Genomic DNA, 25,827 nt, shown 5'->3' with positions numbered 1-25,827 from the left:
AACTATTGAAAAAGATACCTCCTGCTTCTTCTTTGATATCGGTATTGTGTAATTCAATGGGTAGTATATACCAAGGCTTTTGCTTTTCTGCCACCCCCGGCTTTCAGCTTTGAAAACTCCAAATCCAGAAAAGAAAATAGAGCTTAGCTGTCTCCATTCCACTATATTGGCATATAAAAGACCTCATTCACTCATGCTAAGTCATGAATTGTTTAACACAGGTTTGCTGAAATCAGAGTTGTCAGGATTCATATGAAATACTACGCCAATATTAAGCAAACCATATTATGGCATACGTGTATAACCCAGAACTCGTAGTTCTAATAACACACAACTATGGTTGGGCAAGGAAATAGTTAAAATCTGTCTTACACTTAATTTAGAAGTTTTAATTCCTCTGCACATAACACAAGGAAAGATCCTTGTTTGTATCGTTAAATTTAAAACAAATTTAGATTATATGCTTTGCATGTAGATTACTTCCTACAAAACCTGGCTTCTCCAGTCAAAAGCATCAAATAGCAGTATTTGTAGTGTAAAATCTAGGCAGTGGTCTAATAGACCCACTGCCAATCCATGAACCAATGCCGGAAATCCTTATACTTTGTACAAGACAGTCTCTTACTAACAATACTTCATGTGGTCAACAAAGCTCATCAATATTGTGTCCATGCACTAAACTCTTAAGCAAAATTATTCTCCCCTTCCACAAGCCCTCATGTCAGAATACACTTGCTGTTTTATCTAATGAAGGATGTTTAGATATGAACTATTAAATGAAACTGAGGACAGCATGTAAAATATATATTTGAGACCAATGGCAATTTAAGCAATTACCACAATAGTTCAAGAGACACATAGTTGCAATAGTCTCCCTCCCTGTCTCATTACATCTATTAACTGGTTGATAAGCAGTGTTAAATGCACCCTGTTTGCTGCATCTGAACACTATTTTCCATTATGGGCGATCATATGAATGCACACAAACAGCTTCCAAAAGCAACTAATTGAACTATATACAAGACAAAGTTCCATTGATTAATTTGCTATATAGAAATCATTCAGTTTTATATTTGTGTTATTCCAAAACTGATATTACAATATTGTAAACAGAAGATAGGTTTTAGCATATAAATTCAAATATATACTAAGTTCAAACCAGTTTTTATGGCAAACTGTCAAATACAATACAGACATTTCCAAGGTGACTGTACCATTTACAACAGAGTTGGTTAAACACAACAGTTTAAAAAACTTATAGCAGAATCCTGGGCATCATTAGAGACACTTGGGGAATTATGACAGTTTCCCCTTTTTCTGGACTGACAGAACCCTGGCAAATATTGGATCAAAATGCTAGAAACTGATTTGTTTTTTTCCTGAATTAGAAAACTGAATTCGTTCGTGTTTTTATTTGTGCTTTAATGCTCACAGCCATGTTCAGTGCTCAGGGTCACTTAAGATTTAGCTGTAGAAACCATTCACGCAAGTGAAAAGCATCTCAAATATAGTACCTGTTATTTTAGATGTTCAGGTTGAAGAGAACCATTTTCTATAATGTTCTTCTTCTAGCAAACAGTGCATTTTAGCTCCACTAAATTGAGGCATAAACATTCTACCAATTGGCACTAATATAAAATGCATTTATGCTTGGCAGCCCATTTCGCATCACCAAATTAGATATACAAATTCCACTTTGAAATTGACCTGGTGCATTTCAAAAATAGCTACCAAGACTACTAGGTTAGTAAAATAAATTAAAATTAATCAAAGTATAGGAAGAGTCTAAGTAATAATGAGTAAAAGCTTCAATAATTCCTTTTCTAAGTCTACTGCTGTAGTTTCTCCAAGTCTAGTGCATCTTATTTTCAAGCATGTACAGAATTATAGTCTTGCTTTCAATATTCAAAAGAGCAAGAACTTAATCTTAAATTAAATCAAATTTTAAGAAAGCCCCAAACCTGCACTTCAACTTTGAATTTAGTGGTATACATTAGATTTATTTTTAGTCATGATTTAATGTTCTGCCAATTGAATCTGAAGTTCTTTCAATTTATCTTGCATCTTTTTGTACTTAAACTATCATTGTTGCTTAGACCTCTTCCCTGCGTTAGCTGGGGAGAACAGTAAAATCTACACAAAATTTTATTGCATTCATACAAGAGAGGGAACAACAAGGGTGAAATACAACAAATACTATGATGCAATTTTACATTTATTAAACTACAGTTCAAAGCACAAATTTACACATTCTAAATATACTAACATTGCTAACGAATCACACTTGTTTCCCACTGATATTTCATATATCTGGGGAAAGACAACTTTACAAGACTTTCTAACAGAAATCCTTAGTATAAAAACTGTACTTGTATGTAAACTGTTTAACAGAGAACCCAAGTGATGGGTTTCCATCTCAACTAAGTCATCCATTTTGTTGCATATTTTGTTTAACTACTGAGGGATTAAATGATCTGACATTTCAGGATGTTTCTTATGTAAGCTTTACTCCCCCAGTGAATTTAGTTGTAGCTGGTTTTGCCTGGTCCCAATTGATTTCAAGTTTCAATAATTCATTCAAGATTGTTCCATTTTTCCTTCACACTGGAATGTTGTGACCAGACAAGATTACAGACGAGCAACTGCAAGGCTAAATGTAGCATTAGTGCCTGTTTAAGCTGCAATAGAAAAGCTATCTTCAGAGCTCAGCTGAATGCAAGAAGGCACAAAGCAGAAATTCTTCATCAGTGTGTCAGAGATAAATCCAGCATCTTGCATATCACACCTGAAGTGAAAATACAGATATTCAACCAACTATTGGAATACAGCAGAGTAAATGTCATTATTCAAAGTAATTTTGGAATACTCAAGCAACATTATTTTCCAACTCTTCTCAGTCATGCAAGAATTGCCAAAAGTTAAGGAAAACTGTAATTATTTCCAGCCATTATGCCAGGGAGCCACATATTTTTCTTACATTATTTATTTGGCCATAGAGTATGGGAATAATTTCATTAGAAGGAATTTTGGGGGGGTGGTATTTTGTGAAAATCATGCTGCCATAACAATGATCTGTCACTGAGCCTGGTGATATTCTTGGGGACCCTATGCTGGTCTATGATCGTAATAAAGATTTGATTTGATTCTTGGGAACCCAGGCAACTATGAAAAAAAATTCATGTGTCATCAGTTTTCCAGTTCTGCTTTACGCTAAAAATATTGAGGGCGATGTGAGGAGTTACAATGTACATCACCTTGAGCTCTTAGACAGAAGGCAAGATATACATAAGCAATTCTGTGTAAGAAATGGAACAATCTGAAACGTTGAGGATTAAATTTATTACTCAATGTGTAATTACTGTAATAGGCATGAATTTCATTTAAAAAACCCTCATTCTGCAAACATTATGTATCAGTTTTTCCCCACAAGATGGATTCTTTTCATTTGCTTATGACCTGCCAAGTGGTAACTTGATCCAGGTAAGCAACAAGCATTCTTGCCACAAGTGGAGTGTCACATGCTGCCTTCTGAGTCATTTGAAGTAAGGTGCCTACTATAAAAGCAAAACTTGCGCATAGTGTTTGCAGACAAGTGATTCCCAGGACAGACTTTTAAGGTTAGCTAGATTGAGGCCACCTTTACTAAGTTATGGTTGCTACATATGCTTCAATACATGCACAAAACAAATGCAAATAGTTATTTTATTGTCTGGTCATTTCTTGTGAGATCAATGAGTCCGAAACCAGCTTACCTGTGAAAGAGTGAATCATGTTTCAAGCTGAATGGAATTTAAAGAACAGTTTTCCTTAGACTAAACCCAGCATTCTAGTTACTAAAGTTGGAATCTGTTACCAGATGACTGCCACAAAAATGACACACACACTGAGGTACTTACATTTGATTTCACCAAAGTTTAAGTTGATTTAGTACATGCCATGTGCTTGTGTGTATGGGAGGTAAGGGGATCCTGTCCAAAAACTGAAATATAATTGAGGGAACTACTCAACTATGATTTAACCTTTGATACAACAACATTAGAAATATTTTATTCTCAAATAACAGAAATATACTTTCTTTTAAATTACCAGCAGCAGAGCAATAACATAATATAAGCTTACCAGTTACGGATTGACATTACATAGTAAATGGGCGGCCTCTGGAAATCATTCAAAGCAGGTTGTTCCCCCAAAGAACCAGAACCCATATTGTCAAAGAGCAGCCAGTCTCCAACATTCAGCTCAGGGAGTAGACAGTTTTCCACAATTTGATCAAGCTCATCACAGGATGGACCCCAAAGACTGCTTGCAAACAGAGGCTCATCTTCCTTGTATTTCTACATAAAAACAGTTCTGATAGTTATGTATTACTCAGAACAGTAATTGCTGAACAACTTACTTGCTAGTAGTGCAAATACTAGCAAAAAGTAATCCAAAGTAACCAAAGACCTTAGCCTGCAGCATATAAATGTGCCCTTACCTTGTGAACCTCTGGAATAGTAGTCAAGTTCTCAGATAATTTGCTTGCAAAAGAACCATAAACACCATCATTCATGTAGTAAATGAAGACTGGTTCATCATTCCGGGTTTGTTCCACTGTAAAATAAACAACCAAATAAAAATTGCACAGTAAATTTCAATTTATGGTGGTGCTTTGTTTTTAAATGGTATAGCTTTTTCATGAGTGCATGGTACATGAGTACGAAAATAGTAACAGATTTAGAGGTAAGAAGCATGACCTTACACAAATATAGAAAAAACGTTTTATGACAAATAGTCAGGAACATCTTAAATAAAAGGAAACCTATCTGTTGCTTAACACTGTCTGATCCAAGGATGCAAATTACAATAGGTTACTTATTTTTTTCAAGTGGTCATCTGTGCATTTACATTTATGGGAGCTGTACCTCCATAGATCCATCATCAGAAACTTCTGATATCTGAGATTTTTAGCCAGGAGGCATGTACTGTGCATACTCCTGGACATGGCTCTTGTGGCCCACCACAATAATATCCAGACCCCTTAGGCACTGGTTGGAACAAGTATCTGCCAAGCAGAAGTAAATGCAGAGATAACCACTTGAAGAACCAGTTATAGGTAAGCAGCTTTTTGTTCTTCATAATCCCTGTGCATCCCAAGTATGGGTGATTAGCAAGCTTGCTCAGTGTAAAAATAAAGAGGAAAGAACTGAAAAAAAGTACAGAGCTCCTCAAAAGTGTAGTTACCTGTGCCTGTACATTTATCAAATAATGTTCTATAAAAAATGGATGACTGAAACATGACTATTTTTCTTAAGTCCGTATAGGAAACACCATGAAAGAATGCAATATAATCCTGGCTGGCTTCTCCTAAGCTGTAAATCTTAGTTCTCCAGACCTTAATCCCTTATTGTGGAAAAGACTATTTTGCAGAAATATCATAGACACAACATAGCTAGATTAATTGCTTTATTGCAGAGAATAATGAAGCAACGTAAGCATGGAAGGTCTCCTTAAGTGCAATACACAGAAATCAGGGCCTATATATGTCTATGTTCCAGGGTTTAAATTTTCTTCCCATAAGCTGTTGTCTTCATGGCCTAGGAAGGGACATGATCAGTGTTGACACAAAGGTTCTGCTTGGCCTGGAAAACGTTGCCAGCTTAATTCCTTACAAAACTATTGCTCCAGTGGAATGCACTCTGACTTGAGAGTCTGTAATACAACAGAATGAGATTCTGGATACATTGGATGGAATACTGAGAAGACCTTCTCTGGTCCTAAGTAGCAAAAGAAAAGCATGAGATAGTGACAGAAAAGCGTAGACATTAGTATAGAAATCTAGTGCCACTGAACACATATGGCTGTAGAGTCTGTTCCAATGGAGTTGTCAGCTGATGGAAAACAGAAGGATTTATGTGTACTTTTATAGGATAAGGTTCCCATGCCTGACAAACACAAATTAGCGCTACAAGAAATGCCACTTTAAATGTAAGCAGATGAAAGTTGATAAAAGCCATAGATTCAAATGTTTTTGAAAGCAGAACAGCAAGAAACAATAAGAACTTGAAATTCCATAGCAGGCTAAGTGCTCATATCGGAGTGCAGCTATTCAAAATATTCTTTTTTAGGTGCTTAGTAGTAGGATGGAAGAAACATAAGAGTGGTCAATCTTGTCATGTTTGGCTGAGATGATTGCCAGGTAAATCTTTAAAAAAGCAAATTAATTGGTCTTGAGATTTGAGAGAAAGTGGTAAATCAAGTTTGCACAAAGCAGGTAAAAGGATTCAGACAAGCAAACATGGAAAAATCAATCTATTCGAACATGTAAGAATGCATAAATTAAAACAATCTCAGCCAATGCAAAAGAAGGTACTTCTTCCCTGTTAAGGTTGAATTGCAACATAAAAATAAGATCCAATGATTTGAAGTAATCTCATCTCATGCTAGAAAATGACCGCCTGGACAATGACCAAAATACAGAGTTGAATCATTACAGTTAAATCAAAGGCAATGCTTACTGATACACAGTGCTTCTTTCTCACTGAAAGAATGGAATTTGGGATTATATAGGTGTATGGAAGAATACAAAGGTGATCAACCAAAGCTGACAAAATCCTTTGCTACATAGAAGTTGCAGGTGCTCTGGGGCATACTCAATACCAAGAAGTGGGACTAGAGAATGACAAGTTAATGCCCATTTTCTGTATGGTGTTTCAATTTTGAACGTAGAAGACTGTTGAGATCTTGGACTGATTCCTTACTTCTTGAGATATCACAGGTACATCTGCTAAGGCCACCACCCCTGCCAGAACAGTCAAGCTATAACATGCAATATCCTTATATTTTTGGATCTGCTGCTTCAAGACATCTAAGGCCTTCACAAAAAAACCCCACACTCACTACTTTCTTCTTATCCTCCAGTAAGCACAGTCTGAAAGTGGCCATTTTATCCCACAAATAACGCTGATAAAGACTCACATTAATGATTTGTACAAAAAGAAAGGTCAGCTGCAGCATAAATTTAGTGTCCTGTGGCATCCGACTTTCTTTCTTCCCTGTCTGTCAGCATGAAATGAGGACAGTTATGCTGATGATCTTGCTTCCACCATTATTGTTAGGGAGGGAGTGGTGAAAAAATGACTATGGTCATCCAAAACACAGTAGAGGTTTTCCAGTCTCCTAAAATTAAGGATAATTTAGGAATTTTTTTTGCCATAAGCTATTAAAATCATTTAATAAAACTGAAAAAACTGCAAGGCAATAAATGTAGGGGACTTATCAAACCCTGAATATTTTCAATCACTAGTCATCCAGCATGGTCAGCTGTATTTCCAGCCAAGGGCACTTGTCATTCAGAGCAATTTCTCCATATAGAGGCAGCTCTCACCTGAAGGAAACTGTGTTGATTGCCTACAGTGGGATCTGATGAGGAAAAGGAAGGAGTATCAGATAATACAGAATCAGAATATTACTTTCTGAGGATGCATATGGGTTAGCTGGGGTATCAGTAATTCCAAGCCAGTGATTGTGAAGATGACACAGGAACCTATTACAATCGGTACAGTTGTGATTTTAATACTGATCTTGAGTTAGATGAAAAGTCACAGGTAGTAGTCAGTGGATCAAATGATGTAGCAACTGAACAATGTTTACCAATGTAGTTATGGGCTTGCTAGAGATCTTGAAACTGTAGAAGTAACCAAGTGTGGAGATTAAGGGTGAGGCAGAGGAGAGATCTTCACAGCAAAATCAAGAAGCCAGATAAGCAACATAATGATATGAATGAGAGCCATAGTTATAGATGAAAAAGACCTGGGGAAGACAACAAAGGAGGTAACTGTCCAATTAGTTATCTCATATAACTGCTTTCTTTTATTTTGCTTTGGCTCAGAAAGTGTTTGGAAAATGCTTTTGGGAACAGGACAGTATATGTTTGATATATCAATACTAAGGCCATTGAGAAAGTTTTAAGGAGTGCTGTTGAATCAGATGATCACTCCCCATCTCTATCCATTCTAGAAGCAAGAGCAAGACAGGGCACACTAGCAGACACATCACTTGCAAGGAATATTTTCTCCCAAAGGAAAGGTCAATGCCAGGAAAAGTGGTCTCATCTTGCCTGTTTTGTAAATTTCTAAGTGTGGATAATTATCAGTGAGATAGCATCTGACAAAGAAGAGGAGGCACAGCAAACATTTATTAGCTAGCAAAAGCTTGCTGTTGTATTTCAAGCACCTTTGAAAGGGGCTTGAGACGCTATAGCCTAAAACTCTAGCAGAACTTCTGCTAAGTGTCCACTGATGCTGATGAACAAAAAGGGAAGCTATAATAATTTGGCAGGGAGGATGAGAATGAAAAGGACGAAGATGGATAACAATTACAAACAAACATGGAATTTTCCTCAGCACTGTGAAAAAAAAACACAGAACAAATGAATGCTTCTACTGGTATGATAGAGTATAGAATGTGTCTCCCACCAAAAATCTCAGATAAAGAAAGTGCCTGAGAGTGCCACTGCCCAAGTGATGCATACATATGATGCAAAGATGAAGAACAATTCTTTTGCAAGGGAATTATTTACAGGTTTAAAATTTTCAGCTTAAACTTTTTCAAGTATGACCTAGTTTTCAAACAATTAAAAAAGAAAACAATTTAAGGGCTGTTTCTTACTCAACTAGCTAAATGGGCCCTTTGTTCTGCCAATTATCTCTTGCAAAGCTATTCAAAGGAATTTAGCTTTCAGAAAGATTTCCTACAGCTTGATTTTTTCATTCCTTTTATAAGTGCTTATTTTAAAATATTCTGTATAGACTACTGTTAGATTTCTCTTAATAGAAAAACGTGAATGGCTTAAAAGGGGAATCGTATTTGACAAGCTAGGATCCAGAATAATGCTTTGCCTTTGCAGTTTTTAAGCTGATTTAAATATTAGTCAGATTTTGCTTACATTTTGGGAGAAGAGGGTCACCAGATTGAACAGCTTTCTTTGCAAAAATATTAACTGCTAGAGTAAATGCTGAAGAAACATAATAGCATCCAGGCTCTGCAATCACATTTACACCAGATTCTTCAGGAAAGTAGGTATCAAGCAGCGGAATGATAACACGATTAATCTAAAAAATAGAAGATGAACATATGAAAATTCTCTGCTAAATTGGAGCAATTACAACTTAAGTTAAAATTATATCTGCTCCCTGGTGGGAAATTAACTGAAGAAAAGATTATGACTAGCACAACTTACCCTACACAAAGAAAACATCTATCAATGGTTATTAGTCCTTACAGCTACATACTAGATACATCCAGCCTTTGAGGTGGAGACCATAGCTACATGACACAGCTGTTTATCTTTAAAAATAATGAAGCTGCTGCTTCAGGCAGTGATTGATGACCAAGTCTCCATCTGCTCCCTTCCCAGTTGTAGCCCAGAGAAACTGCACCAAAGGCTGCATGCTCCTCAGAGCAGTTTGCTGCCCTACTCAGCCACTGTACGCAATTGTTTTAAAGAGACCTCAAAGCAATGCATGGCAGCTACCTTATGGGATACATCAGACAATGTTCTTGCCAGCTCTTGGCTATCAACCATTATTTAGCCATAAATATCTGGTAGTTCTTCACCCTGAGCAGTCTAACAGTAAACCAATTGTTCTTGGTTTATTTTCCAGCAACCATGTTATAAACTCCTAATAGGATGATTTTCCAATCAGAATAAACCAAAGATGGAGCCCATAAACAAACCGATAAAAAATAATCGATTCCCTTTCTGGCTTATGCTACCTGTAAATTGTTAAATCACACCAATTTTACATGTTGTAGTGGTGGAAAACAACAAATTTCCAGCAGCCTTTGAAATAATGGAAAGTATTTTAAAAAAATACCACACAATTATCTATAAAAACATTCTGAATTTTGTCATACTATAGCAACACTAGAAAAAAAGATCAAAATTACATAAAATAAATAGAGACTTTGTTTTTTAGCTGCAATGATCCACATCGCTTCTTGGGTCCTACAGTTATTCTCCACAACCAGATATGATGCCACCCATGAAGGTGCTACAGATTTCGCTCGTACAACAAACAGCCTCAAGCCCCATTTCCCCGTAATGGTTCACCTACAATGTAGGTTCAGAACACTCACTATATTGAAAAGATCTTAATGTTGCACATATACTGAAATCCACATGAACCCAAACAATCAGGGCTTCTGTGGAAGCCAAGCATATACAACTGCATGTGTAAAGACTACCTCAGTCCAAACATTCATACAGACAGCTATCCTGAAATTTTATCACAAGCCCAACATTGGGGTGCATAGGACTTGCTGCTGCTGGTGGGAAATATGACCAATCTGTGAATGTTTCAAGTTCCACTAGGTAAACTGGAACTGAAGAGACATGAAGATGGTGTATAAGCAGTCTGTACTGTAAACGCAGCTCCAATATTTGCTGCCTGTTGCCAAAGTAACCTTATAGTTTACATCCATATTAATAAAAAGTTTGAATTAAATAAAATGGCAGGCCAAATTCTATAAGAAAAAGATCCAGTTTCATACCTCTTCCAGATCAAGTTCATGATCTATGAAACCACCACCAATGTTCAACATATTCAAGGTAAAGCCAAATTCTTCCTAAAATAGAAATGCAGAAAGTTTGCTGTGTATAACATATTAGTTATCCTTTTCACATAATGTTCACTCTTAATATATTCAGCTCTTCAACTAAGTACCCTGTTTCATTGTTACAAGCAATTCTATAGTTAAAAAAAAAAAGTACTAAAACTTAACTGATGTCAAATAGAAAAATAACTACTATAATTGAATACAAGACTAATATTGCAAATATTATAGCTTGGATCCAACAAACAGCTAATGGAACTCTGGTCCAAGCATGGAGCTTTCTCATCTCTTACTTCCTACTGCAGTCCTCTGTGTCCCCTGAAAACCATTTCTGAGGCTTGGACAACTTCCTGTAAGATATGATCTGGGACACTACAGCAGGAAAAAGAATCTCTCCGCCTTTCCTTTTCTTCATTTAGATATACGTTTCAAATATGCTATCAATCCACTGCATCCAAGCCATTATAAAAAAAAAGAAAACCGTCTTTAATCAAGTGATGTGGTATGAAACATAAATTAGTATGTATGTACGTACGTACAGTGGGGCAAAAAAGTATTTAGTCAGCCACCAATTGTGCAAGTTCTCCCACTTAAAAAGATGAGAGAGGCCTGTAATTTTCACCATAGGTATACCTCAACTATGAGAGACAAAATGGGGAAAAAAATCCAGAAATTCACATTGTCTGATTTTTAAAGAATTTATTTGCAAATCATGGTGGAAAATAAGTATTTGGTCAATATCAAAAGTTCATCTCAATACTTTGTTATATATCCTTTGTTGGCAATGACAGAGGTCAAATGTTTTCTGTAAGTCTTCACAAGGTTTTCACACACTGTTGCTGGTATTTTGGCCCATTCCTCCATGCAGATCTCCTCTAGAGCAGTGATGTTTTGGGGCTGTCGCTGGGCAACACGGACTTTCAACTCCCTCCAAATGTTTTCCACGGGGTTGAGATCTGGAGACTGGCTAGGCCACTCCAGGACCTTGAAATGCTTCTTATGAAGCCACTCCTTCATTGCCCGGGCGGTGTGTTTGGGATCATTGTCATGCTGAAAGACCCAGCCACGTTTCATCTTCAATGCCCTTACTGATGGAAGGAGGTGTTCACTCAAAATCTCACGATACATGGCCCCATTCATTCTTTCCTTTACACGGATCAGTCGTCCTGGTCCCTTTGCAGAAAAACAGCCCCAAAGCATGATGTTTCCACCCCATGCTTCACAGTAGGTATGGTGTTCTTTGGATGCAACTCAGCATTCTCTCTCCTCCAAACACGACGAGTTTAGACCAAAACGTTCTACTTTGGTTTCATCTGACCATATGACATTCTCCCAATCCTCTTCTGGATCATCCAAATGCTCTCTAGCAAACTGAAGCTAGACGGGCCCGGACATGTACTGGCTTAAGCAGGGGGACACGTCTGGCACTGCAGGATTTGAGTCCCTGGCAGCATAGTGTGTTACTGATGGTAGCCTTTGTTACTTTGGTCCCAGCTCTCTGCAGGTCATTCACTAGGTCCCCCCGTGTGGTTCTGGGATTTTTGCTCACCGTTCTTGTGATCATTTTGACCCCACGGGGTGAGATCTTGCATGGAGCCCCAGATCGAGGGAGATTATCAGTGGTCTTGTATGTCTTCCATTTTCTAATTCTTGCTCCCACAGTTGATTTCTTCACACCAAGCTACTTGCCTATTGCAGATTCAGTCTTCCCAGCCTGGTGCAGGTCTACAATTTTGTTTCTGGTGTCCTTCAACAGCTCTTTGGTCTTGGCCATAGTGGAGTTTGGAGTGTGACTATTTGAGGTTGTGGACAGGTGTCTTTTATACTGATAACAAGGTCAAACAGGTGCCATTACTACAGGTAACGAGTGGAGGACAGAGGAGCCTCTTAAAGAAGTAGTTATAGGTCTGTGAGAGCCAGACATCTTGTTTGTAGGTGACCAAATACTTATTTTCCACCATGATTTGCAAATAAATTCTTTAAAAATCAGACAATGTGATTTTCTGGATTTTTCCCCCCATTTTGTCTCTCATAGTTGAGGTATACCTATGATGAAAATTACAGGCCTCTCTCATCTTTTTAAGTGGGAGAACTTGCACAATTGGTGGCTGACTAAATACTTTTTTGCCCCACTGTATGTATGTACGTATAAAGAAAGAAAGAAAGAAAGAAAGAAAGGCAAGATTGTGTTAAATATTCTATATAGAGACTGTTCTGTGCACAGAAGGACCATATGGGTGATCCATTTCCAGATTGAAGCATAGGGGTTTGGCCTAGGTACCAACACAAAACACTCATTATTTATTTATTTATTAAATTTCTCACCCGCCTATCTCCCCTTAATGGGGGAACTCTGGACAACTCACAACAAACATTAAAAATATAAATATATATAAATACATAAAACATCAGTTAAAAGCATTACTAAAAAGGGGAAGAGTCCAAGAAGATGAAAAATCTGAGGCTGAAGACAGGAGGCCTCTATGGGGCTAGCCATCCCCATGCTTGAGGTATTCCCTCCCCCCATATCCAAGCCCAAGTGTTTTAGGATGGGAAAATGAGGAAAAGGCAAGGTCACTGGAATCAGCTAAGAGGAAATAGAGAAAAAAGGAGCCTGGAAGACTGTGCCCCCAGTTAGGCCAGTTAGATATGCTGGGCTTAAAGTCAAGGATGGTGGGGCACAGTAGCTACTTCTACTTAGTACCCTTGAATTCAAGTACAGCATATCCAGCTGGTAAGGCTGAGGAAAAGGGAAGGCAGGCTGACTGAGCATGCCATCTCCCTATAGTTGCTGCCATTGCTTGCTGTGCTTGAATTGAAGGACAGCATATCCAACCAGCCCGCTTATTCCAGAAGGACAGGTAGACCCACTGGGGTATGTTGTACTTCAAACACAGCAACTGCTAAGAGGAGCAGTGAAAGAAGGTGTTGGGAAGAGGGTTAGGCAAGCCAGCATACAGGCCATGTGGAAGAGAAATGAAGAAGGGAGCAAGCCATCCCCTAGTTGCTCCCTTAGACATCTGTTGATTTCTTTTTTTCCAAAACACAGAACAATCAAAATGTTTTGCGTTTTGGTTTGGCCAAACCATGAGTTGCTCAGCCCAGAATGGTACAGACAGCCTTCCAAACACATCTTCCACTGCAGGCATACTCCTAGCTTCTCCTATCAAGAAGGTCTGAACTTAATGGATACATATACTCAAGCTTTAATGTACTTACAGCCATATCAAATACACAACGAGCATCAGAAATAGCATGTTTGTATGCTTGAGATTCCATGCAAGGGTTTGACATGTGAAACCTTAAAAAAAAAAGGACTAGAAGTTATATGAGGTAATTGTATTATTGCTACAAAAATGTTTCAGCTTACATGAATGCGTGCACTGTGCTATAAGAAATCTTTTAATTTCTCAAATCCACCAAAAAGTGTAATAGCTAAAAATGTTAATAAAAAAGAATCTTTAGTTATTGTAAGTTGAGAAACAATTAAACAAAACAACAGTTTAGGTTACGTTTTCTAGTACTTTTTCTCCCCAATTCAGTTGGCCATTTCTGATTCTCTCACAATATGGAGAAATAATCTGGTTCCTCTTCCTAATCACTTTACAGGGATGTAGTCTTAACTAGGATAATTGCTTCAGCTATACACAATTTTCACAATGGAAGAGACCATTTTTTCATTAAAAAATAGCTTTAGTTACAAAAATTAAACATTGAAATTTTTTATTTAGGAAATAAAAAAATGTTCTCCACTTTTATTTAACCATTTACACTTAACAGAGCCATACTTCTACTATACAGCAAACAAAAAGATGCTCACTTAAGATCAAGTAAGTTTGTTTTATCTTGCAGATAAATACGCTGAAGGTCAGTGACTAACACACAGCATAGGTAATGAATTACCAAGAGAAAAAGGCTCAATTAACAAGATGCATGAAGAACACTGAAAAATAATTGTGCTTGAATGTTTTAATCTCAAATCTAAAAGTTTGCAATTTTGCTTTAAAAATTAACCAGCTAATGTTTGAAGCAAGAAACCACATTTCTTTCAGTACCATAAATACCTATAACTTTGATGCTATAGATATTAAGTATTTGTATTTCTGTAGACAAATATTAGTATACACAGACCTGGCTCTTCTCCCAGGCACTGGGATAAGGTGAGGTCAGAGCAGGATGAGAATGTGCTAGGTGGCATCAGTGGAGTGTGGCTGGAGTGCCAGGTTTTTCTGTTTCTGGTTTAATAGGTTTTTTTTTAAGGTGTATATATTGTTTTTATTGGTGAGTTATACACTGCCCAGAGTTTGGTTTTAAGATGGGCAGCTATACAGATGTAATTAAAATTACATTTTAATTACATTTGTATAGCTGCCCATCTTAAAATAAGGAAGGAAGGAAGGAAGGAAGGAAGGAAGGAAGGAAGGAAGGAAGGAAGGAAGGAAGGAAGGAAGGAAGGAAGGAAGGAAGGAAGGGAGGGAGGGAGGGAGGGAGGGAGGGATTTCCTGCTATCAGTGCTTATTTGCAAGAGTTTATCCGATGAAGAAGGGCTTCATTTCCACAACATACAGTGAAATTCTGTGGCTACACTTATAGTCATAACTTTAATTTTGCAGATATTCCAAACGCCTTCTTTACACAAACTTTTCAATACTGATGACAGCAAGCAATGGAGAAATATTACAGGCCTACTCACTTAACACCAACTATTTGGACATTCAGCTCCTTAGCACATTCCATGAGATGACGACAATTCTTCAGGGTGGTGCCAAACTTCATATTCATCTCTTCATCTCCATTTATGTCTTCTGTGGCAATATGAAGTAAGAGCCTAAGAGAAGGGGAAGATGATTGGGGCACAGTTGGTTTACAGCAGCATCAGCACATGTGAAGCCTGAAGACTGTCAGAAGTATGTTGATTATGTTGTCATTACTCCAGTTCTGTCGACGGACGAGTCATGTGAACCTAATAAAAACAATCCTGTACAGAGAGAAAACTAGCAATTAGGGCCTAAAACATGGAGTCAAAAAAGACAAGGGGGTTGGAAATGCAGCGGCTAAAGACTGTTGTAGCAGAATGTCTGTTGAATGCTGCAATGAAAAGCCATTACCTTAGTATAATCATGATCTAAGTTCCTTTCAGTAACACCCAACTTTTTAAAAAAGATGTTAAATATGGTGCACTGTTGGATACTGTTAGTTTTTAGAAGTATTTTCCCCACAAACTGTAGAAGGTATCCTATACCTTTCCTCTAAGTATGTACAAACATCAGTGCTTACTTCTTTCACTAGAACCTAGAATAAACTGGTGGAAATTTAAAGATTAGATTCCTTCCAATCTCTAGAAGATCTGTTTGCAAACTGAATATCAATTAACAGTCAGTACTGGTCTTAGAATATGTTTATTTTGCAGGTTTACCATAATTTTCTTCAAGAACTGATGCACTTGTACCCTCAACAATAATAGTATTACCTGTTTTCCCATTCACACAGCCGACAGAAGTTACTACATAGCCATCTTGCTAATTATCAGTACTGGAGTATTACAGTATCAGAATAGTGGTCAACAGCAAATATAGATTTATCCATAAACTCATGCAACCAAAGTATTGTCCACTGTTCTTTTTAATCCAGTTATTTGATTGATCATAAAGTGCTAAGCTTCAGTATTTATCAGTAACACGAGAGAAGATAAAACATTGCTGACATTTGTGAATTACCCCATTACATAGATACATTACAACCTTTATATGCAGAATTTAAAAACAGAAAAAGAGGTGCCTACTACGGAACTAATTTTCTGATCCTCTGTATAACAAGAAAGACTTCCAGAGCAAGGCAAGTATAGACATGCAGGTTTTTTAAATTTCACTATTTCCAAGGGACACATACTTACCTCTAAAAGGTTTATTTGTTTTAGATAATCCTCCTCCTTTCATGCTGCTGCTACCCCTGTAACCTAGAAGAAAGCTTGATGTGCACTGCCGGTGCAGCACCATAATTCTGGCACACAGTACAGTGAGCCGTTCCAGATTTGTACTTGATTTTCCCCTCTGAAACATTCTGGATATTAAAGGGATCTTGAGGCAATTTTCACAGATGGTCATCTGATCAGAAATACAATTCATGCCAGAGTCCCAAGCAAAGTAGGGATATTTATAATATACATTTGTTTCTTATTCTTCACTACCCACGTAATCTTGGCAGGAACAACTTCTGTGTCAAGGTGGTTTTAAGGTATTTTGATAAAACATTATCAATGAAGATTAGTACTTTTTAAGAACAACTGATTAAAAAAAAGAAACCGAAACAGAGCTAAAAATATTAAATTCTAACAATAATACATTTTAAAATCAGAAAATGTAGAGATGGTAGAATTGTGAAGAAATATTACTATACAAAAAGGTACTTTTTTCCCCCTTGGCTCCCACCACAGTAATTAAAATTGATAAATTTAAACTTACTTTGCATTTGAATGATTTCTAGCAATTTTCTTTAATTCTAATTCATTGTCACATGTCAAGATGTTTACTCCAATTTTTGCTGCATATTTTATCTGAGAAGCTTGCTTGCAAGGACTCGTGAATATAATATTTTCAGGAGAAACACCCAAGTCTTGAACCAATGCCATTTCAGTCTGAAACAGAAAAGGTATTGTTTTTAAACCATTTTTAATGTTAGAAACCATTTTAGAAATCAAATGACTGAAAGATTAAAAATAAATTTTCAATCACAAACATTGATTCATCCATGAGCCTTGTGAAGGAAGGCTTCTAAAAACAAAGCACCCCCATACAAACTGCCTAATGTCCAGTGGCCAACTAAGCTCTGAAACAGAAATGGGCAGATTTATGTCAGTGAGGTCAGCATTCACTAGAAAGGTTCACAGGATGAGAAGAGAAACTCTGAAGACTTACTTTATTTGAGCATGCAAACCCAGTTCCAAGAGCTGATAGTATCTCGAGTACACCAGGGGTGGAATTACATTTTAGGCTGTAAAACGGCTTTATTGGTGCCATCACATTCTGCCAATGGATATGTTGCTTGATCAAGTTTCCCAGATCACCAATAAAAAAACTATTTTTTCCAGTCTAGGGAGGAAGCATTTTAATCTACAGTTAGCAATGAACTGTGTACAGTGAACAGCCAATAAAGTTATAGAGAACATTTGCTAGTTTCTTAATTACTGCTCAAGATGGTTATTTTTCATCTCCTTTTAACTATACCATAAAAATTATGATTCCAATATCAGAACATGCATGAGGCTCTAAGATTTATATATGTAAAGGTAACTATAATGGAAATAGGATATTCAAAAAAAGCTTACAAGGGTATGTTCATAAATGTAGTTGTCAATGACATCTGCAACATTTATTCCTTCATCCAGTAAGCCAATGGAGTAGTTTGCATCCTCAAGAAATCCTTTCATCTCAGCCGTATTCCGCAAAGCCGACAGTCATAAACCAAGAAACACAAGGAACAGGCCACAAAGCCTTAGAGCTGGGTCCTTAAATTATGCAACAAACTGTTCAGAAGAAAAAAAAAAAAGTAATTCAGGCCTGTCCTATTTTGGATTATATATGGAGAACCCCTTCATGTGGAAAACTACTGTTCTGGAGAAAGGCATTAGGGATTCATATAGCAAGCATGCATTTAATATTTCAGTTTTTGGGGTGTAGAGAAAATGGCATATATTTAAAATAACTACTGTACATCCTGTCCTGAGTTTTCACAATAGCCACCTGCCCCCAGGAAAATAGGCATTTGAGTTAAGGAGGCATCAACAGGAGTACAAAGAGCTTCAGAGCAGTGTGGCCAAGCTGTCAGCATCTCCTTAACTCGAACTGCAATTGTGCAGCCACAGTGTGAGCCCAGGAAAACTTGCAGCTTCTTTGAGGAGGTTCTGATCAGTGCAATACACATGTCCGCTCTTGTTCCGAAGCATCTTTTTGGCTCCATATCTGTAAAACTGCACAATCCCAAAAGAAAATAAAAGAATACTACTCTTTTATATTACTTAAATTTCTCACTAAGAATTAATTTTTAAAAAAAAAGAAAGGTCAATCTACCTTAAAAATCCAAATCCACTTACTGAGAGAAATAAACATTTCCTCAGCTTTCAGCTACCACTTTCCCAGTTTCCTAGCTAACTATGTAGCCAACTCCAATGCTTTTCATTATACCATTTCTTCCAAAAGTGTAAGGGTCATATTTGCATGCACAATTAAATAATTCAAAGAAATGCCTGACCCAGACAGCAGTGGTTAGGCTAAGACCATAATCATCCTAGAGAATAGCAACAGAAATAGTCTCCTTTCTACAGCCATCAATGGAAGGAGAAAGCTGAAAATATTTTAATGGGACTTCAATATACAACCAGACAAGTCAATTTTAATTAATACTCTGTTCCAAGTAAATTCATATTTAATTGACTTTTTCCTCAATCATTTCAAAGTAGACCTCCAGGGCACCTATTGTCAGTTAATACACATACACAACCTAGATATGTCAAGGTCTCCAAGATTAGGCATACCCAAGACTTAAGTATATTTGATGATGAGCTTTTATATAGTTTTATATAAAAGTCATGGAGAATAACAGGGCTAAGACCCTGTGGGAATTCCAGATCCAGATGGACAAGCAGATACTGGCCAATCAACCAGACATCACGGTAGAAGACAAGGACCAGTAGACAGTGGTGGTGATAGCTATAAGGGTGCCAAGTGACAGCAACATCAGGAAGGAATGTGAGAAGCTGGAGAAGTTCCAGATCCTGAAGGAGAAATTAGAAAGGATGTGGAAAGTAAAGGCCAAAGTGGTCTCAGTGGCGGTAGGAACACTTGGGGCTGTGACTCCTAAGCTGGGAGAATGGCTCCAACAGATCCCAGGAACAACATCAGAGTTCTCTGTCCAGAAGAGTGCAGTGCTAGGAACAGCCAAGATACTGTGCAAAACCCTCAAACTCCCAGGCCTCTGGTAGAGGACCCAAGATTGAGAAAGTCACATACCACCCATAGGGATGAGAGGGTGGGGAAGGAGAGAGTGTGTGTGTAGTATATAAATATTTCAGGATAATCACTGCACATATATATTTGTCCTGAATAATTTGATCACCAATATTTACTAATAATATATATGGGGGGGAGAGGACCAGTGATTATCCTGAAATATTTATATACAATAAGATCTTATGGCAAAATAAAGCTCAAAAGAAACATGAAGAGAAACACTGTGGTAAGTCAACCTGAGCAGATCTTACATTACCAGGATTATTAGCAAATATTGGTGATCCTCACTACTATAGTAACAGGTATTTAGTTTATTTTAGTGCTTAGTCCTCTTGTCCAAACAAAAGTAATCTGACAACCCAGTCTTATAGAACAACTTATAGAACCTAGTCTTATAGAACAACTATATAAATAGAATCTTACAATATGTTTGTCATAGAATCTTACAATATGTTTCTTCTTGACAGGCTACTTGAGTGTTAATGATTTAACAGAGATGTATCAAAAATTTTGCAGAAAAGCTGTTGCATAGCAAGATATGAGAGTATATCTTTTCTTTTGAAAAAAATATTTTATGTTTAAGGGATTAATGTGAATTTAAGGATTACTAGTCCACTTTAAAAACTCAATATGTCTTCAGGTAATTTAATAATAGAGAGCCAGTTTGGTATAGTGGTTTAAGGCACCAGCCTAGAAACTGAGAGTTCTAATCCTGTCTTAGGCATGAAGCCAACTAGGTCACTATGGGGCAGTCACTACCTCTCAGTCCCAGGAAGAAGGCAATAGCAAATCTTGCCATGAAAACTGCAGGGACTTGTCAAGGCATTTGCTAGGAGTCAAGACTGACTTGAAGGAACCTCACCAAAAAACCTTAACAATAAGGAAAGTTGTCCAATCAAAATATTATGAGTATTAAACACTGTAAGTCTACAGTAACTAAAAGAGACAATTTGTATGAAAAGTAAGGTAAGGCTATAATTGTGTTTATAAACACTGGACAGGTGGAATGTATGAACTCTACCATGCTTGATAGTAGTATAAACAGGTGGCTCCACATGGCCTAGTCTCTGCCAAGGCTCAGGAATTAAAGTGTTAGCTGCCTCAGCCAAACAACTGCAGCAGCCTCATGGCTAAATGATATTCCAGAAGTACACGGAACACGCCAAGACTCAATTCCTGTACTGAGAACCAAGTGAAGAGATTCTTCAAAAGCTTAAAGTATCATGCCCCGTATTTCTTTTTCTTTAAAATACTCCCCTAATCTTGAAAGCCAAACTGTGGTTTATGCAAATAATAGTTTCTTTGATTTGCAGAACAGAGAAATCCAGAAACAAAAAGCAATAAAATGTGTTTATATATAACTTTCTTGGACTACAATGATTCAGATAAACCAGTTTTGTTCCTACTTTAATTACACTTGTAATTTGTCTTTTTTAGAATGTAAGTTTCTTCTCCTTTTGTCGTACATGACTACTACTTAAAGCATCTTCTGATAAATTTGTACACAAATGAAATTGAAGATTTGTTTACATACAGTACAGTCAAACCTCAATTTAATTGGGGGAGTGGTTTGTTATACAGAGCTGTTCATTAAATTAGAGACTATGTCATCTGCACTGACATTATTATGCAAATAATGTTATTTCACTTTTTGTTATTTGCATAAATGATATAAATAAAACAAGAATTTTGTCCATTGTATCTGAAGTCTGCTAACTGACTTTTTAACAGAGGCTTCTTCTTGAGGTTTTTTTTTTTTGCCAAAAGATTGTCTACTTTAGCCTGCTCCTGCCTAGTACCCTCATTCAATTATAATTCTATCACCACCTAGAATCTTTGGATTTGGTGGCTTATAAATCTAAATAAATAAATAAAACTCCTATCAGATCCAGTCAACAAGGCCTCTGGCAGTTTTGAGGATTACAAGAAATACAGTCTAACACATTTTGAGTGTCCAATACGGAAAGACTGTTCTATTACCAAATAGGATGTGCTTCCACTAGCCATTTTTTAATTCAGAAGTGTTTAATCCAAATTATTTAACAGCAAAAGAAAGAACCCCATAATATATTGTAAGAGAGCAAATCTCTTAAACTCAATTTCCTATTGTGGTGACTCAGACAAAATACAGTAGAGAGTTTACCTTCCATTCCTCTCCCCCATAATTTCAAATATATCTGGCTCATCTCCCAAGCTTTGGGCTAGGGTAGTTGGAGCCCTTTGTCGGGCATGTGATTTGTGTTGACCAGATCTGCCATCTGTTTACTGATATGTTTTTTATCTGGACTATATATTTGTTGTTCTGTTTTTATGCTGTGAGCCACCCAGTCGCTTGGAGGCAGGTATCGTCTAAGTCTAAATAATGAATAAATATTTAACTAACACACAACTTTTGTTCCACAGAGAATCCAGTCAGTATTTAAATGTAATATTTAAATAAACTACACCTATTTACAAAATTAAGTGGCACTAAACACAGACATGCCTTGGAAGCTGTCCTGTATCAGTGGTTTAGTAATAATTAATAGTAATTATTAATAATTATAATAGTAATAATTATTATTAATAGTAATAAGTAGTAATAATTACTTATGGCTTATCAGTAAAATTATTCACATATCTTCTAAACAGCCATTAATTTCCAATCAACATACTAACATAGGTTAAAAACAAATAGAAGGAATTTAGATAAGTATATATTAAAAGAAAATGAATTTATAGCCTTAAAAGAGAGTTGATGAGGCCATACCACTATTAATTTTTGAAATAAACGCCACTGTATTTTACTGAATTATGACCATTTAGAGATATCAAAATTTGACAAGAGAGAACAGTGTTAAGCAACAAACTTAAAGATAACATATGATTTGTTGTTTAGATAACTGTGTACTGCAGAAATCAACTATGATTAACAGACTTACATGGACAAGTTAGGAGATGGAACCCTACTATCATCAGCTAGGTTCCCAAGGTGGCTCAGCGTTGAAGTCGAACTGTTCTCGATAAAGCACTTCTCCTAAACCCTCTGGATAGTTGTAAACTTGATCAGAGAGTTTGCCCTGTGGAGAAAATATAATCATTAAGTATTCATCATGAATTCAGAAAATCCAGATCCACAAAACAAATATCCCACTATGTTGATCCTAGTACACTGACTCTACTTAACTAAAAATTGTTCAGTCCACAACAGTTTCCCAAGGCCCATTTTTCAGAAATAAATCTCAAACATCAGTAAACATCTTCACACACTCTGGCCCAATAGCATGCAGTTTTCCCATTTCCTCACACAGCGACTTATGCCATAAGTATATCAGGAAACCTATGATCATCCATTTGTTTCAAAAGTTATGCTCTAAAGATACAGTGGGGTAAAAAAGTATTTAGTCAGCCACCAATTGTGCAAGTTCTCCCACTTAAAAAGATGAGAGAGGCCTGTAATTTTCATCATAGGTATACCTCAACTATGACAGACAAAATGGGGGAAAAAATCCAGAAAATCACATTGTCTGATTTTTAAAGAATTTATTTGCAAATCATGGTGGAAAATAAGTATTTGGTCAATATCAAAAGTTCATCTCAGTACTTTGTTATATATCCTTTGTTGGCAATGACAGAGGTCAAACGTTTTCTGTAAGTCTTCACAAGGTTTTCACACACTGTTGCTGGTATTTTGGCCCATTCCTCCATGCAGATCTCCTCTAGAGCAGTGATGTTTTGGGGCTGTCGCTGGGCAACACGGACTTTCAACTCCCTCCAAAGGTTTTCCATGGGGTTGAGATCTGGAGACTGGCTAGGCCACTCCAGGACCTTGAAATGCTTCTTACGAAGCCACTCCTTCGTTGCCCGGGTGGTGTGTTTGGGATCATTGTCATGCTGAAAGACCCAGCCACATTTCATCTTCAATGCCCTTGCTGATGGAAGGAGGTGTTCACTCAAAATCTCACAATACATGGCCCCATTCATTCTTTCCTTTACACGGATCAGTCGTCCTGGTCCCTTTGCAGAAAAACAGCCCCAAAGCATGATGTTTCCACCCCCATGCTTCACAGTAGGTATGGTGTTCTTTGGATGCAACTCAGCATTCTCTCTCCTCCAAAAACGACGAGTTTAGACCAAAACGTTCTACTTTGGTTTCATCTGACCATATGACATTCTCCCAATCCTCTTCTGGATCATCCAAATGCTCTCTAGCAAACTGAAGCTAGACGGGCCCGGACATGTACTGGCTTAAGCAGGGGGACACGTCTGGCACTGCAGGATTTGAGTCCCTGGCAGCATAGTGTGTTACTGATGGTAGCCTTTGTTACTTTGGTCCCAGCTCTCTGCAGGTCATTCACTAGGTCCCCCCGTGTGGTTCTGGATTTTTGCTCAGAAAACTTTTGTTTCTTGGGATCATTTTGACCCCACGGGGTGAGATCTTGCATGGAGCCCCAGATCAAGGGAGATTATCAGTGGTCTTGTATGTCTTCCATTTTCTAATTATTGCTCCCACAGTTGATTTCTTCACACCAAGCTGCTTGCCTATTGCAGATTCAGTCTTCCCAGCCTGGTGCAGGTCTACAATTTTGTTTCTGGTGTCCTTCAACAGCTCTTTGGTCTTGGCCATAGTGGAACTTGGAGTATGACTATTTGAGGTTGTGGACAGGTGTCTTTTATACTGATAACAAGGTCAAACAGGTGCCATTACTACAGGTAATGGGTGGAGGACAGAGGAGCCTCTTAAAGAAGTAGTTACAGGTCTGTGAGAGCCAGACATCTTGCTTGTTTGTAGGTGACCAAATACTTATTTTCCACCATGATTTGCAAATAAATTCTTTAAAAATCAGACAATGTGATTTTCTGGATTTTTTCCCCCATTCTGTCTCTCATAGTTGAGGTATACCTATGATGAAAATTACAGGCCTCTCTCATCTTTTTAAGTGGGAGAACTTGCACAATTGGTGGCTGACTAAATACTTTTTTGCCCCACTGTAGTATATAGGTCTGAGGAAAAAAACAAAACAAACACTAGTAAACATAATTTTTGAGGTAAAATAAGGAAGAAATGAGCAACAGTTATCTATTCTGTGTCATAAACATGGTATTTATTTTTAATAAAATCTGGCTTTTTAAAGATCAGTCAATTGGAGCACATTCTTGCCCATATTGGCCAGGCATGCAAATTCCACAAAGGACTAGATTATGGTGCAGGGTAACCAAATCCTGTGGACACCAAATCCCTCTAGTAAAATTGTGCAGAGGCAAGATCTGTTGGAATGGTATCTAGACTATCACAACACAAAATATGGCAAGATACACAGACCTTAACTAAACCTAAGAGCATCCAGGTTTGAGCAAAAAATAACTGGTGTGAACATATTCAATGCATGACTAATGATCAGCTTAATGAAAAATCTGATTTGCTCATTTGCAAACATGACTAATAAAAGAAGCACTATTTTATCAAAAATCAGTGGAGAACAGCTGGGAGTACATGAGGAATGAGACCTAGTAATCAAATTCAGGCTGTCCATTTTGATGGATGAAGATATTGTGAAAGACTGGTATCTGAAAATGACATTCGTAAAAACAGAATGAAGCAACATGAACTAACGTCTCCCTTCCAAAATGGAGAGCCAATGTTGTATAGTACTTGTAGTGTGACAGGGAGCAGGGAGATCCAGGCTTATTTATTTATTATGTTTATACCACCAGACTCCGAAAATAACTTTTGGTGGTTTACATAATAAAAACATAAAAGTCAGTAACTATACAAACACAGTTTCTAGCCTACTCTCAGTGGTGGAAACTCACTGGATGACTTTGGGCCAGTCACTGTCAGTCCAACCTACTTCACAGAGTCGTGGGGAAAAATAAGAGGAAGGAGCAATATGTATGCTGCTTGAGCTCCTGAATGAAAGGCAGGATATAAATCCTACAAATAATACTTTAAAATTACAATGCCACACAGATTTGGGCTAACTGAAAAATTGCTGGTCAGAGTCAAATTGTTCATACTGAAATATCGTTCAGTATAACAGAGTAAAAAAGGGACAAGTTTATTTCAGTTGTTCATTCAGTTCTTCAGTCAACATTTCATTCAGTTCTCGCTTCCTATTCCCAACATCCTCCTATTGGCTTTCATTTCAATGGGAAAAGAATGTGACTGGCCATCCACTTACACCTCCACTGATTCCATAATGACACTACTTTCATCATTTTTAGTAGGGACAATTGGGCAGGAAAG

The 25,827-nt window shown here is 37.3% G+C and overlaps 1 protein-coding gene across 2 annotated transcripts in view; it reads right to left on the bottom strand.

Annotated features, from left to right (window-relative positions):
- Nucleotides 1-789: 789 nt before the first annotated feature.
- AZIN1 (antizyme inhibitor 1) overlaps nt 790-25,827 on the bottom strand; it is a 37,918-nt gene continuing 12,880 nt past the window's right edge. Inside the window, exons 2-12 of one of the 2 annotated variants that reach the window (XM_015887961.3) lie at nt 22,523-22,660; nt 17,921-18,118; nt 17,511-17,684; nt 17,058-17,230; nt 15,290-15,424; nt 13,816-13,897; nt 10,534-10,608; nt 8,927-9,092; nt 4,478-4,593; nt 4,120-4,334; nt 790-2,785 (exon numbers count right to left, since the gene is read on the bottom strand). In XM_015887961.3, the coding sequence (XP_015743447.1) occupies nt 2,674-2,785; nt 4,120-4,334; nt 4,478-4,593; nt 8,927-9,092; nt 10,534-10,608; nt 13,816-13,897; nt 15,290-15,424; nt 17,058-17,230; nt 17,511-17,684; nt 17,921-18,022 (1,350 nt within the window). In that variant the 5' untranslated portion in view covers nt 18,023-18,118; nt 22,523-22,660 and the 3' untranslated portion in view covers nt 790-2,673. The remainder of the gene's footprint in view (nt 2,786-4,119; nt 4,335-4,477; nt 4,594-8,926; nt 9,093-10,533; nt 10,609-13,815; nt 13,898-15,289; nt 15,425-17,057; nt 17,231-17,510; nt 17,685-17,920; nt 18,119-22,522; nt 22,661-25,827) is intronic. The other variant, NM_001291786.2, reaches the window with a different exon arrangement.

This window comes from Python bivittatus, unplaced genomic scaffold (genome assembly GCF_059951505.1).
Source record: "Python bivittatus isolate LINGU-HERP-01145 unplaced genomic scaffold, Pbiv_v1 ctg000590_np1212, whole genome shotgun sequence".
NCBI classification, from domain to species: Eukaryota; Metazoa; Chordata; class Lepidosauria; order Squamata; family Pythonidae; genus Python; species Python bivittatus.
This window is presented reverse-complemented; position numbering and strand designations above follow the sequence as displayed.